This window comes from Scyliorhinus canicula, chromosome 7 (genome assembly GCF_902713615.1).
Source record: "Scyliorhinus canicula chromosome 7, sScyCan1.1, whole genome shotgun sequence".
Classification (NCBI taxonomy): domain Eukaryota; kingdom Metazoa; phylum Chordata; class Chondrichthyes; order Carcharhiniformes; family Scyliorhinidae; genus Scyliorhinus; species Scyliorhinus canicula.
Genome location: NC_052152.1, coordinates 177,063,349 through 177,079,158, shown reverse-complemented (window position 1 = coordinate 177,079,158; position 15,810 = coordinate 177,063,349). Strand labels below are relative to the sequence as shown.

The window sequence follows — 15,810 nt, the reverse complement described above, 5'->3', positions numbered from 1 at the left end:
GCAGGGAGAGCTGGTAGAAGAAAAAAAAATGTTCATTTGAAATTCTTCTGATTATATATTTTAAGGTTGACGTTCATCAAATATACCCACTGTCCAATTAAGTTCAGTTCAATATTTTAAAGCTTACACGTGTTGCAAGCGATGGACCCTTCAACCTTCCTGAGCAATAAATATATACATATCAATCTACTGCATTTTCCACCTAATTCTTTACCATGCTCCACCACACACACACGCAGCAGTGTGCCTGACTGTTATAGGATATTACCTCATTATTTTGATGTGAAGATTAGAATAAATTGCCCATGCTGTTGATAAATTCTTCTTCCTGCGAAGAACTGATTACATTGGTCTCCAGACCATACATTGTATAGAATGTCTGTCCTACAGTTCTTGTACAATTTAACTACAATAATACCACGCAATAGTCTTGTGCAGTTTTAAAAATATTTATTTTGTAAAATGAACCTGGCATTTTCCTCCCCCTCCATTTTGAAGAATGATCCAATATTTTTACCTTCATTCCAATGTAAATGATCAGATGAAGAAGTAACAGTGGGGCCAGAGGCAGACTCTTTCTCGTGTTCGGTGCCAACTGCAGGAATACACACTCCTAAGTAGATCAACAGTGTGTCTTACCCATTGTTCTTTTCTTTTTGCTCCCCTCCCCACCCCCCTTTCCATCAATAAATTGCTTGAGCAGGACAAAATACGGTAGCACAGTGGTTAGCTCCAGGGTCCCAGGTTTGATTCCCGACTTGGGTCACTGTCTGTGTGGAGTTTGCACTTTTTCCCCGTGTCTGCGTGGGTTTCCTCTGGGTGCTCCGGTTTCCTCCCACAGTCCAAAGATGTGCAGGTTCGGTGGATTGGCCGTGCTAAATTTCCCCGGGTATCCAAAACAGGTTAGATGGGGTTACTGGGTTACCGGGATGGGGTGGAGGTGTGGGCTTAGGTGGGGAGGTCTTTCCAAGGGTCGGTGCAGACTCGATGGGCCAAATGGCCACCTTCTGCACTGTAAATTCTATGTTCTATGCTCTTGAAACAAAAATGAAGCAGGTTCTACAGTCAGCACAAAATGTGTGAATTGGAACAAAACGCAAAATGCTGGAAAATCTCAGCAGGTCTGTGGAGAGAGAGAACAGTGAACAGCTCTTGAGAAGAGTCACCTAGAACTCAAAATATTAGCTTTGTTCCCTCTCCACAGATGCTGTCAAACCTGCTGAGACTTTCCAGCATTTTCTGTTTTTGCTTCACATTCCAGCATCCGCAGAAATTTGCTTTCATCTGTGTGAAATGGAGATTGTTCCTCCTTTGCCCCTGGATTTTTAAATCCATGCTCAGAAGCACTTTAATTTGAGCTGAAATATCTGTGAAAAAACAGATTTGCTGGAGCCAAAAATGTAGGCAGCACATTCACAATTGTACACCACCTTCCCATCTGCTGCCTTACACTTTGCACTCGCTGACATGCATTTCTCGGAGTGGGCAGGAATGGAAATCCTCCCCTGAATTGGGAAATTCTGGGTAAATTTGAAATGTATTTTTCTTTCTCAGCTGAATGATTTGAATCAAAAAATATATAGGTAAATAAATTAAACCTGAGTTTAATCTACATTCAGCAAATCATCACTATCCCAGAATCACCTTAAAGTAACCATTCCACATTTGTATTGTCACTGTTTCTCCGGCTCCATTTCCATCATTTCTCACAGATTGAATTATAGCTGATGTACCTTATCTGATGCATTATTGTCATCCCTTTCTGGATATATTCTATCCTATTCATTTCACAGAAACACCTTTTTTCTCCGTTCAGGCTCGGACCTGTCATTCTTCTTCAGTAAAATATATTTTCCTGTCCCTGACACCGTTATAGCAAAAAGAAAACGTAGTTTGATTCAGCTTCTGAGATTAGGAAAGGTAGAAAGCGACAAAATGTGCAATTACTGTGTCGAAATCAAACAAAGGTACAAAAGAAAGATCACTCGCTTTTTACCAAATGCATATGCAATCTGGCAAATATAATGTGACATGTAAGGGATAAACAAGATAGGTATGTATTTCTGCTCTTAGTTTTCCTGTAATGTTTTGCTAAGTGTACCTCGGTGTTATTGCCTAGGTAACATAGAAACAGGACCTTGAAGTAACGAATATAGGATGATTTCCCCAGATACTTTAGGCATTAAAGAGCCTCTGAAGTAGTCAAGCTGTCTCAAACTGCATCACTGGTTTAGCCAATGTTGAGCGCAAGACCCCATCACAGGGAAAACGTTGAAGTGTCGGGCATGAATGTCTTCCTAGCAAATCATTAAGAGCAGATTGAAAATTAAATTGCCGATGAGACTGCATGTCATTTTGATGTTTAACACTTCATTTAGCAATCTCCTCTAACAGCAGCCAGCTGAACAGGGGTAAGCAAGTCACTGTTGAGCATAAGTACCACCTAATGCCATCATCAGCTTTCAGCATTTACTTACTGCTAGAGAGATGACCCTATGTTTGAAGAAGGCTTTTGAGAATCTGGGAAGATTTGCTGGGACACCTGTCCCGGACCAACAGGCCATAAACTCTGTTCCTGGAAATTCTCTCAGGACTCCATCTGAAAAGATTGAGTGCAGTGCTACCTTGTGTAGGAGTCACCATCAGAAAGGGATTGCTGTTATTGACACCTTGCTAGTCTTGGTCTGCTGGGGGAATTGGAGGAGGGGATGAGGACAGGCAGAGCAGCTGCCCCAGGAGGGAGGAACAGGAAGGTGAGGAGAATTTGCAGAGGAGGCTCTCTGCACCCTGGTTAATCAGCGATTACAATTCTTACATTCACCTGACCCAAAAGCAGAGCATAAGCAAACTGTCCTTTACTAAGGAGGTCACCATAGAGATCTGTGGCTTTATGGAACAAAAACTCAAACCTTACAGCACAGACAGGACTGCATTGTCTGTGGCCCTCACACTCACAGTACCATCTAACCTTTATGGTACTGAAACCTTCCAGGTTGCCACATGTGAGATCAGTCACACCTCATAGTCCTCTCTGCACTTCAGAATAATGGAGGATGCTCCAGCTCTCTACACTCTGAAGCATGACTATATCACTACTGATTTCCAGAGAAGATCAGAGGCAGAGAACTCCATTGATTTGAAACGATAGTGTGATTCCTCATTGTCCAGCGAGCCACTGATTGCATACACGTGACCATGTGAGCCCGAGAGGTTTAGGAGCAGGAAGGATTTCCATTTCCTCAGTGTGCAACTTGTGTGTGTGACCAACAGCAGCAAGTCATGCCGATGAGTGCCTGTTCTCCAGGGAGCTGCCATAATGTTTTTATACCTTTAAGTCGTAAGTGTCACACATCCCACAAAACTTTGAATAGAAGCTCAACATGTATGACTAGGTGACAAAGGATAGCCTCTGACATGATGGCTCATAACTTTCCTGAAAAATCCCCAAACAACAAATAAGTACTCATAAGATGAAAGCTTTCTGGAACCTAATTGAGTTTGGGGCCCTCAAGGTAGAGATTTAGATGTTTTGATCATTCAGGCAGTGACCTGACTCTCGCCTGAGGAGTTGTCCAGATTTGTGGTGAATTGTTGCAATATCCACAATCCAGTGATTCTGAGAGATTAGCTATTTCAGGTCAGTAATTGTGCCAGAGATTCAGGCTCCGGAGCCACAAGGAGAGGAGGGGACCATGAAGAGCACCAGAGGTTTCCAGTAGAAGTCCCGCACCAGGAAGGGGCACTTGTCACCATCTATTTGAAGAACTTTGAGAGATGTCCTCCACCATCAGGCTCAAGAGCATTGTTATCTCGTGATGGATCCTTCAGAACATCCATAATTTGTGGTTAAACCAGAGCTTGTATACGTTCAGCTAAATTGCCCTTAGTGTCCTAAAATGTGCAGGTTACGTGGGGTTACAGGATTGTAGGGATGTGGCGAGAGAGTGAGCCAGGGTAGGGTGCTCTTTCAGAACGTTTTTGCAGACTCGATGAGCCGAATGGCCTCTTTCTGCATTGTAGAGATTCAGTGGGGTTCTGTGGCATAACTAACTGCTTTTATACTCAATTACTATACTACTATAAAAAAGAGCATTGATTCCACCTCTACCCAGTGTCAGCAGGAGGTGAGGTGGAAGGTTGCAGAGAATCTGAACAGCGCAATTCAGATGTTTTTCTGAGATGCCCTCCAGAGACTGTGGTGTGTGATGGCCAACCTCACACTACACCATTTTGGCTTCAGCAGGCTGGGCCACTTGATGTCAGGCAACAGCAATGAGGGAGGAAGAAGCAATGCGACCATCAGGAGGGGGGTTGGGTTGCAACACCATGATTCCCACATTACTATCTTTGGGCCGGTGTTCAGGAAACCCAGTGATCTGGGAGAGGACAGGACTGTGTTTCCATTTCCAGGAAAGAGCTCAACAATACCATGGCAACTGCTTGAACTTGCATTGCACTATAGCAAGAGGGAGTAAGGAGGATCTCGCATATCTTGCACTTCCTCGCTCCTGGGACAGTTAGGGTGCAGTGTGAGAGGATGCATGTGATGAGGCCAGATGGAGTATGGGAATGAGATTTGGTTGGGGGAATTAGACATCGTTCTTTAAAAATTAATTTAAGGAACGTGGGTGTCACTGGCTAAGCCTGCAGTTACTGCCCATCCCTAGTTGATCTTGAGAAGATAGGTGTTGATCTGCTTCCTAGAACCGCTACAATCCCTGAGGTGTAGGTACACACAAAGTGCTGTTAGGACACAACTGAGTGGCTTGTTTGGCCATTTCAGAGTCAGATGTAGGCAAAGCTGGGTAAGGACAGCAGGTTTCCTCCCTAAAGGGTATTAGTGAACCAGATGGGTTTTTGTGACAATCAACAATGGTTTCTTGGTCATCATTCGACTTTTAATTCCAGGTTATTATTGAATTCAAATTCCACCATCTGCCAGGGTGTGATTTGAATCCTGAGCTTCTGGATTACTAGTTAAGTGACGATACCACTGCACACCATTGTGCATCTATAAGGAAGGTGCAGGCCACATACGTATAGGAAATTATACCCACTGTTCTGCCTTTGGTGATGGTATCTCCCATCTCTCTTCCCAGACTTGGTCATCATTGCTTCACAGGGGAGTGATGTTATGCAAGTGTGCTTCCCCTCAACCAACCATGTCCTGCTGCCACCTGGTGTGCACTATATTGGTAATTTTATGAATGAATGTGCTGACAGGCGTATTTGAGTGTGTGATGCCCGTACATGGTTGATGATCTGTGAGTTGTGCCTAAGGTTTGCCCAGCGCATATGAAGGAGACAATATTTAGATATGTGTGTGAATATTGCTGTACGCTTAGATGCTGGATGAAGAATTTTGATTCTGGGTAGTGGTGCAGTTATTGAGCTGTGTGTGAGATCTTGCCTTAATGACTCGATTCAAGTCATTAAACCTCTTGCAGCACTGGATGCATGCCTGTACCAGGGCTGCTGGATGGCATCTCTCAAGCAATATTTTCCTCGATCTACTGCTCTAGCCTCTGTGGCCTCCTGCACCCGTGTAAGTAGTGGACATCCCTCCTCCTCTGGGCCTCTGCTTCCATGTTCAAGAATCTAGGTTCCCTCCTTTGTTGCTCCACGACAACATCCTTCAACATTTTCTCCTCAGCCAGTCAGTGTATTCCAATTGGGTAAGCACAGGCCATATTTACAAAGGCAGGAAAAATGCTTCTAATCAGCAGATGAATGCTAAACTTACAGTTGTCAGCTTTAGCTCCTGCAGGCAGGTCTGAACCATGATAATTATCAATTAGTCTAAAAATTGTAGCTAAATCCACACTTCCAAACAGGTTTTCCCATTAGCACAGCACACATTTAGTGGTAATTTTCATTGTTTCCAAATAACGTCTGTGTATTTATGGCCTATAACTTCAAGGTTGTTGAAAAGCATTTCATAAATGAAATATAATCAAGATCAATAAATGATTATATAATTCAGATATAATTACTTCTAATTACAGCTACTGTTAAGGCTGATAAGACACCGCTTGCTGTTAGTTATGGTCGGGGAGATTCAATTGTTTGCTACTTGCAGTGAAATTGTAAATTCAATTTCTCTATATCCAGTTATGGTTTCTTTATAGACAAACATAAACATTTGTAATTTATGATCAAAGTTAGAACTACTTCCAATTCTATTCTATGGAAGATTAAGCTATCAATTGCAGTCTAGCAACAGACTGAACTCCAGAAGTGACATCAAGGCATTATTTGGCTGAGTCTGGCATCAGGAGCCCTGTAAAACTGGAGTCAATCGGAATCAGGAGGGAATCTCTCCACTGGTTGGAGTCATACTTGGCACAAGATGGTTGGGGTTGTTGGAGATCAGTCATACCAGTCCCGAGACATCACTGCAGGAGTTCCTTAGGGAAGTTCCCTAGGCTCAACCATCTTCAGCTGCTTCATCAATTACCTTCATTCCTACATAAGATCAGATGTGGCGATGTTGGACAATGCTCAGCACCATCTGAGACTTCTCAGACATAAAGCAATCCACGTGCAAATGCAGAAAGACTTGGACAACATCTAGGCTTTGGCTGACCTGTTGCAAGTAACATTCAAGCCACATACCAGGCAATTTCTATCTCCAATAAGAGAAAATCAAACCATTGCCCCTTGACATTCAATGGCATTACTATCACTGTATACTCCACTATCCACACCCTGGGGGTTACCATTGACCAGAAATTGAACTGGACTGCCCATATAAATAATGTGGATGCAAGAGCAGGTCAGAAGTTAGGAATTGTGCGACAAGTAACTGACCTCCTGTCTCCCCAAAGCCTGTCCACCACCTACAAGGCGCAAGTCAGGAGTGTGATAGAATACTCTCCACTTGCCTGGATGAGTAAAGGTCCAACAACACTAAAGAAACTCGACACAGTCCAGGACAAAGCAGCCCATTTGATTGGCATCCCTTCCACAAACATTAACTCCCTTCACCACTGATGCATGGTGGCAGCTGTGTGTCCCATCTACATCTGAAGAAATTCACCAAAGCTCCTTAGTCAGCACCTTCCAAACCCACGACCATTACCATTTAGACGGACAAGGGCAGCAGGTACATGGGAACACCACCACTACCTGGAAGTTTCCCTCTCAAGTCCCTGACCATCCTGACTTGGAAACATATCACTGTTCCTTCACTGTTGGAGTCAAAATCCGAGAACCTGCTGAATCCAAATCCCTTTCTTCAACACATTTCAATGTTTTGGACTTCCTTTTACATATAACATATAAAATCAGCTCCATGATTTTAGTTCATTTTATGCCCCCTTGAGCTATTATTTTACTTGAGCATTTTTAATACATTTCCACTTAATCTTTGAGAGGATGGCCAGTACAGTAGCAAAGAACCCAACAAGATTGGCGACATGGAAGCTCTGCCTATCTTAATGACAGGGCCTCATGCGAAAGGGTTTGGGGGGGACTCCTCCTGGCGACCACACAGATGGATTGCCTCACTCATGGGAAGAAGCAGGAATGAGTGCCCAAGAGGCTGGTGGCATGGCGGAACATCTAAATGAGAAGCATACTCTGTTCAGCAGAAATGGGGTGGACGTTATTCACAAACCCCATGCCCAGTTTTTTAACTCAGAAGATTGATTTCTAGTATCATACAGATACATCATCCAGCCATGGGATAAACAACATTGTGTTGTGAATTGTTATTGGGAAGTAGAATATACCATAAACAGGAAAGTTACAGCTTCCCAAAGCTATTGTGCCAGTAGAAATGGTAATAGGTCAGTCATTATTATTCTGTAACCGATCTCCTTCATTAACATTCTAATTTCAATTCTTAAGAGGCGATATAGCCCATAAAAATAGCTGAACTTCATTTTAAAAGCAACGATTGCATAAGCTCTTTATGTCCAGGACCATTATATCATCATGAATCTCACAAGGTATTATTAACAATGAGTCAGTGAATATGGCTGAAATTTGTGAGAATCAGTGAGAGAATAAGTGAATATTAGTAAAGTGTTTTTTTAATGTTTGACAATCAGTGACAGCAAGTTCCATTGCTACAGTGCTGCATTTGTGTAGGAAGATGACAGATTGCTTAATGGTTCAGCAATTGGGGGGAAAAAGGAAAGATGTAGGTGTTAGAGTGGGTGCTGATCGTCACAATGAAATGCTTCAAGGAGACCTTATAAAACAAGGTAGAGTGAAATGAGCAGCAAACTCCAGAGGATAGAATAAAACAGTTAAAAGTGTGACAAAGTAACAGGGAACAAAGGTAAGAAACAAGAAATAGTCAGGTGACAGCACGGTAGCATTGTGGATAGCACAATCGCTTCACAGCTCCAGGGTCCCAGGTTCGATTCCGGCTTGGGTCACTGTCTGTGCGGAGTCTGCACATCCTCCCCGTGTGTGCGTGGGTTTCCTCCGGGTGCTCCAGTTTCCTCCCACAGTCCAAAGATGTGCGGGTTAGGTGGATTGGCCATGCTAAATTGCCCTTAGTGTCCAAAATTGCCCTTAGTGTTGGGTGGGGTTACTGGGTTATGGGGATAGGGTGGAGGTGTTAACCTTGGGTAGGATGCTCTTTCCAGGAGCCGGTGCAGACTCGATGGGCTGAATGGCCTCCTTCTGCACTGTAAATTCTATGTAAAAAGACAGGGGAGGAGAGGACGAGTGTAGAAATCAAAGTTACCCATTGTTTAGGCTCTCTCTAGTTGTGCAGCATCATTTTTCTCTGTATCCTTGGCTCGAACCCCCCCCCCCAAACACTGAATGCAAATCTACAAAATTCACCCCTTTGCCTCCACTCTATATTCAATAACTAAAGCTTGAACCATCTTGTCTGCACACTTCACTTTATGAAGAGAATGCCCTCCATAAATTCTTCAGTCTTGTTACATTCCTCACTACCTTGAAAATCCTCTTTTAAGCTATTTATTCAACAGTTCTTTCAGTTACCTCTTTGATCCATCATTTTGCGCGTGCCCTTTACTCCAGAGTATCTTGGGTTCTTTCCTACATTAAAGACCCCATGAAATGCTTACTTTAAAATTCTGGATTAGGCAAAACAAATACTACACCAGACTGGAAATACGTATCGAACTTATTGCTTTCCTGACTCCATGGGACTGCCATTTCATGAAATCTTACAGTTCAGAAAATCACAATCATGCATGAATGATATATTATCACATTCAGTCGTACAGAACTGAGTATTGCTGAGAAAAAGAGACATGCTGTCGAAGCTTATGTAACAGTGTCCAACATTCAATTTGATTCTGCGACTGGACAGCACTTGCTCAATAATCTTGATTCTGAAAAAAATTACACTGACAACCAGTTTAAGGTTATTAGTTGGGCTCACAATGTGACTCACCTGCGCATGCAGGGAGATGTATATATTTATCTGTTTTATTGTTAAGAAGGTAAGGTTATCAGTTTTTACAATGTGAAAACACATTTTGGAGTCACAATGTGATTCTACAAATGAATTCTTTGATGTGAATTTTACTCGAAATGTGGGACATTTAAACGCGGCTGCCGGAGACCGCTGTTGACACTTCGAGGGAAGTCTGTATTATGGTGGCGCAACACCTGGCAGCCACTTCAGGTGAGATGGTTTCTTCAGGTGGGCTGAAAGCCCCCTGTCTCTCAGATGACAGGCGATGCACTCTTGTGGAGGCGATGGATATCCTGATGCTGTGGGATGGCAGGGGGAGGCTACCACATCTCACCAAGAAGACTTGGGCAGAGATGGCAGCTGAGGTCAGTGGCAGGACTTGGCCTGAAGCACATGGATACACAAAATCATAGTATCCCGACAGTGCAGTAGTAGGCCATTGATTCTGCACAGACCCTCTGAAAGAGCACCCCGCCCAATCTCTGGACACTAAGAGGCAATTTTGCACGGCTAATGAACCCAACCTTCACATCTTTGGACTGTGGGAGGAAACCGAAAAACCCGGAGGAAAACCACGGGGGGAAAGTACAAACTCCTCGCAGTCACCTAAGGGCGGGATCAGACCCTCATGCCTGACGCTGTGAGGCAGTAGTGCCAACCACTGTGCCACCGTGCTGCCCACCTCCGGAAAAGGTTCAGTGATCTTCGGTGCTCAGCAAGGGTGAGTTCTGAGTTGACATGGCCCAGTGTCGGAGACTGAGGAAGGCTGCCCGTCAGTTGCATTCATGGGTGTAGGAATCAGAACTCAACACGCCTCTGCCTGCGTGCATTAAGGCTGGAGAGAAGAGCAGACGCCCTGGGCCCATCAAAGGGTTAGGTGTTTAAAGGGATGGGAATGTCCACATTGTTCGCAGGGGTGAAGAAGGTGGCAGACAGCATGGTATGGTACTTGGGGTGGAGGGTTGAGTGCTGAATGGAGCTTTGCATTTCCAAGAAAAACGCAGCCATAACCACATTGAGAGATCTGCCACTGGTGGTGGGGTGGCAAACCTGGCAATCCTCACCAGCCCTGATCTGGAAGCCCAGGAGCTCAAATGCAGGAGGGGGAAAAGTTCCTGAGGTCACAGAGGCTGGTGTCTCTGAGTAAGATAAAAAGCCAGTGGGCAGAAGTGGAACAGGTGGAGTGTGAATAATGTAGGATTGTCTCATTCTGCATCAGGACTTCTGAGAACTAGTATGCCACGACTCACCAATAAATAAGCCAATGTGATGATGTTGATATCAATCATACTCGGACACAAAGCATGGACAACAACTGTGTGGTATGAAAAATAGTACTGAACAATTTTGTTTGCTCCCTCAGGTGAGCCAGACTCCAGAGCCAGCAAGGAAGCCGATGACCGTCCCTTAACACCAGGGCAGGTGGAGATGACAGATGCACCCATGTTGCACCCTCTCTCTACACCAAGCACCAGCACAGACACTAGCATGTCGGTGGCCAGTACAACACCGGATGAGATGGTTTTGTGATCGCACATCATGTTCGTGAGAGCAGCTGGTAGAGACAGGGAGTGCCCAGGGTGCTGACACTCCGAGGAGTGCTGGAGAGCAGGACCATGCTAAGTCCGAAACAGATGATGAGCCTCTGGAGCAGTCAATCAGGTGGCAAATGCTGGATTTCCAGCGGGATGCGGGGGGAGATCTAGCGGAGATCTCTGAGGATCTGCATGCCATGGTCTTTGTTTTGGAAGAGTCCATGTGGAGCATGAGTGCCTCATTGATCCTGAGCACTGAGTGACGACTCTCATAGAGAGGCAGCTCCAGGAACAGAAGCAGGGATTCCCGGAATTGTGTTCAGACCAGCAAGCCCTCAGACAGGCAGTGCTCTCTGGACGTCACTTCCAGTGTGGGAGATAGATGTGGTATCTAGTCTCTCAGATGGATGCTCACCCATCAATGATGAGGAGGGCGGTCCCGACATACCTCACAATGGCAGATAGGTTCCCTGTCATCTCTGTAGGCTCCCCTCACGGCACCCCGGATGAGAGCAGCAGATTGTCTGCCTCTCTGCCAGTCACAAGGCACCATCGTCAGAATCCATGATGTCTGAGGAGTGCCCAACAATGTCGCTGAATGCACCTGCTCAGGCAGAGGGTGCCCGGGCCCCACTGGCCAGATGACAGCCACCAAAATCATCTGGGACAACAAGGCAGCACAGTCCGCAATCTGCCCCTGATGCAGTTGCTAATGAGGTGTATATATGGGGGGGGGGGGGGGGGGGATGCAGCAAGATGTAGCGTCCAAAAACATTAGCTTAAGGCACAGTGAACACATCAATGGGTTTGCACAGGTGACTTGTGTTTTTTAAAATCTCACCTGTGTTTTAATCCATTCAAATTGGGTGTCTTTTGTTTGTTTCACTTAAATGACACAAAGATAAATATCGACTTTTCTCACAAGCTCCAAGTGTCTTGTGCATTCAATGGGTTTTGGCCTCAGCCGTGCCTAGTGAAAAATGTTAGGGGTCTCAAACTTTATCACTGAGGCAGTGATGCGACATTAGGTTCTTGGCATGTTTTTGTGTGAAATGTTTAGGAAGGAGGCGGTGCTCCTGGTTTCAGCTGGAAGGCAAACCGTGGCATCCCTAGCTGAATGAACATTAAATTAAAGCCTCCCCTGGTGACCCTGCTTCCTTCAAGGCTCCTCAGGCGGGATTCTCCAACCCCCCCCCCCCCCCCCCCCCCCCCGCCAGGTCGGAGAATCGCCGCCCCCACTGGCTGCCGAGTTCTCCGGCCCAGGGCTTTTGGTGGGGGCGGGAATCACGCCGTGCCGGTCGGCGGCTGCTGGCAGCCTCTCCCCGGCGATTTTCCAGCCTGCGATGGGCTGAGTGGCCGCCCGTTTTCGGCTGGTCCCGCCGGCGTAAATTACAACAGGTGCTTACCAGCAGGACCTGGCTGCGTGGGCGGCCTCCCGAGTCCTCGGGGGGGGGGGGGGGGGGGGGGGGGGGGGGGGGGGGGGGGGGGGGCGCGGGGGGATCTGGCCCCAGGTGGCCTGGCCCGCGATTGGAGCCCACCGATCCGCGGGCGGGCCTGTGTTGTGGGGGCACTTACTTCCTCCGCGTAACGGTCCGCGATGACCGACGCGGAGATGAACACCCCCGCTCCCTTCCCACCCTGCGCATGCGCTGGGACGATGCCAGCACACGCTGGCGCTCCCGCGCATGTGCCAACTCGCGCCGGCCGGTGGAGGCCCTTCGGCGCCGGTTAGTGTGGCGCCAAGTCCCTTCTGTGCTGGCCGGCGTGGTGCAAACCACTCTGGCACCGGCCTAGCCTCTGAAGGTGCAGAGGATTCCACACCTTCAGGGCGGCCTAACACCGGAGTGGTTCACACCACTCCTTTGCACGGGAATTGCCCGCCCCGCCGGTGGCCGGGGGGGGGGGCTGCATGTAAAATATGGATGGGGTGGTGGGTGATGAATCTGTGGATTTCCCTACTCGGACTCTGCATCTGAGTCATCATTGGATCTATCCTCTGAGTCACTTACCTCAGTGTTACCCTGGTCCGGTGGCTACCCCCTCTAGACATCAAGATTATGCAGAGGACAGCAGACAGCGACGTTGATTCAACATTCCGAATCAGACGCACGCCAACCCAAACAGCCCAAAATACTGGCCATTAATTCTGCAAAGTGTAAAAAAAAATCCTGGGAGATTTCCATTCAACCTAATCATGGACTATGAAATGGTATGAAAAGATTAGCATTACATTCTATAAAGCATAGTGGAAAAACAATTACCAATCACAAAAACAAATTAGTGTGCTTCATGATTCCAGTTTCAGAATAAAATTTAGATTAATGTGCTTTCAGTTATGCAACAAACTATAACTTGCCCCATTTGTCCTTATCTTTCAATATTCATGAACTAATAAAAATGTATTTTCTTCAACTACTATTTGAATTTTAATGGATGCAGTGTTACTGTAATAAATGGTTTGCAATTCTACTGCTGAGTATTATTTTTGTGGAATATGAATTGCATATCATACACAATGCTGAGGATAGCTGTTCAAAATCTTTTGAAACTAAGGCAAACTATTGCACATTTATGCTGTGTCTATTTTGTCCCTTTCAGTTTATACAATACCTATCATGTTTTTTTCCTTCACTGAAAACTGCCATTTGATTTACTGTCAATCCAAGCTGAATTGAATTTTTAGATATAAAGTTTTGAGAGACCAGAACATGTTGGATTGCAAGGTCCTCCATTTCATCTAGCCGTACGTATCATTGCATCGACTCCAGATTATCACTCGAAGAATTGAATATGTATTAGAAAAAGAACATCAAAGTATATACGACAAAGGGGAGGAAATGGGATTCGAGTAGATAAACCCACTCAAAGAGCGACCATTGGCATGCATGCAATGGAAGGAAAAGTCTAATTTCTGTGCCATAATTTCTTCAATTTTGAATAGCTAGGGAAAAAATGTCTTATTATTTAAGAGTCACTGTTGTTCTCAGGAAAATAGAACAATTCACATTTGTTCACTGGGATGATTTATCAGTACAACCATTGTGCTGTGGTTTACTGGTGTGCATTGCAGCAGAAGTGGAAAAGCAATTGAAGGACGATGGTTTCAAATAAGGTTCAATAAAATACAATAACCGAGAATTACACCAGTGACAGACAGCTCACTGAAAGTAAAACAATATTAGGGGATAACTTTCACAAAAACAATGGGATGAACATTGGGAGGGCTTTACAATGACTTGTCAATCCAGTAGGTCAGATTAATTATAAAACTGAATTTTGCCTCTTCTCTATTGTATTTTTCTAAAAGCAAAGTTTCAGTATCTTGAAGTGACGTATCAATCTGATTATTATTTTCAATTGTGCCGTTTAAATTCCAAATAAAAAGCAACGACTTTCACAAGTTCCATTTCTTTCAGGTATACAAAGATGAAGACAGCAACAAACATCTATATTTTCAATCTGGCCCTTGCAGATGCATTAGAATTAATCACGTTACCTTTCCAGGCGACCGACACCCTCCTGGGATTCTGGCCTTTTGGGAATATACTCTGTAAAATAGCAATATCGATTGACTATTATAACATGTTCACCAGTATCTTCACTCTGACAGTGATGAGCGTTGACCGGTACATAGCCGTCTGTCATCCTGTTAAAGCATTAGATTTAAGAACCCCTTTCAATGCAAAGGTTGTTAATGTGTGCATCTGGGTACTTGCTTCTATGATTGGAATACCAGCAATGATTATGGGATCGGCTGACATGGATAACAATGGTAAGTCACAAACAAAATGTTTTGATATTATCATATTCTATACAATTCATATCATATAAAGAAACCTCGGCTGGATTTTACTGCTCCTAGTGGTATGATTTTGGTGGAGGGGGTCATGTAAAGTATAGATGGGGTGGTGGGTGATGAATCTGTGGATTTCTCTACCACAAAAAGTAGTTCAGGCCATGGAAGGGCTCGAGGGGGAGCGGTGTTGGTCAGCAAAAGGGTACGCTTCCAGATGGAGAAGGTGGTGGCAGATCAGGGGGGTGGATATGTGATTATGACAGGGGCGCTGGAGGGGAGATTAGTGGCACTGTTAGGTGTATATGGTCCCAATTGGGATGATGTGGGATTCGCGAAAAAGGTGTATGGGGCCATTTGCGACTTGGACACACATGAGCTGATTGTGTGGGGGACTGGAACTTGGTGCAGGAGCCAAGGTTGGACAGATCACGACCGCGCTCGCTGGTCCCATCGGGGAGGCGGGAGAGGGGGTGGTGGGGGGGGGGGGGGGGGGGCAAAGCGCTGGCTGGACTAATGGTGGAAATGGGACGGTTGGACCCTTGGAGGTTCCTGCACCCAAGGGAACGGGAGTACTTGTTTTTCTCAGCAGTCCATAAGGTATACTCGCAGATCGACTTTTTTGTGGTGGGAAAGGCTTTGCTGGCTGGGGTCAAGGGGTCGGAATACTCGGCAATTGCAGTGTCAGATCACGCTCCGCATTGGGTGGATATGGTACTGGAGAAGAGGGTAGCGCAGAGGCTGGGGTGGAAACTGGATGTGGGGCTTTTGAGGAACCAAGTGTTCTGTGAGAAAATTGAAAAGGTAATTAAGGAATGTGTAGGTTTCAAATGTACGGGTGAGGTGTCGAAGCCAGTTGCCTGGGAGGCTCTAAAGGCGGTGGTGAGGGGTGAGGTAATTTTGTTAAGGCCAGGGTGGACAAAGAGGAGAGGTTGGAGTGGCAGAGGGTAATAGATGAGATGTTGGAGGTAGATATGAGTTATGCAGAAGATGGGGACCCAGCGAAGCACCGGAAACCCATCCGGCCCTGCCACCTTCCCCGACTGCATCCTCCCAATCGCATCCTTTATCTC

General features: G+C 45.6%; 1 protein-coding gene across 3 annotated transcripts in view; it reads left to right on the top strand.

The window, feature by feature from the left end:
• The window catches only part of oprl1 (opiate receptor-like 1), a 54,526-nt gene that overhangs the window by 33,647 nt on the left and 5,069 nt on the right, over window positions 1-15,810 (top strand). For all 3 annotated transcript variants that reach the window (XM_038803368.1, XM_038803367.1, XM_038803369.1), the window contains one exon: window positions 14,361-14,716. In XM_038803368.1, the coding sequence (XP_038659296.1) occupies window positions 14,361-14,716 (356 nt within the window). The remainder of the gene's footprint in view (window positions 1-14,360; window positions 14,717-15,810) is intronic.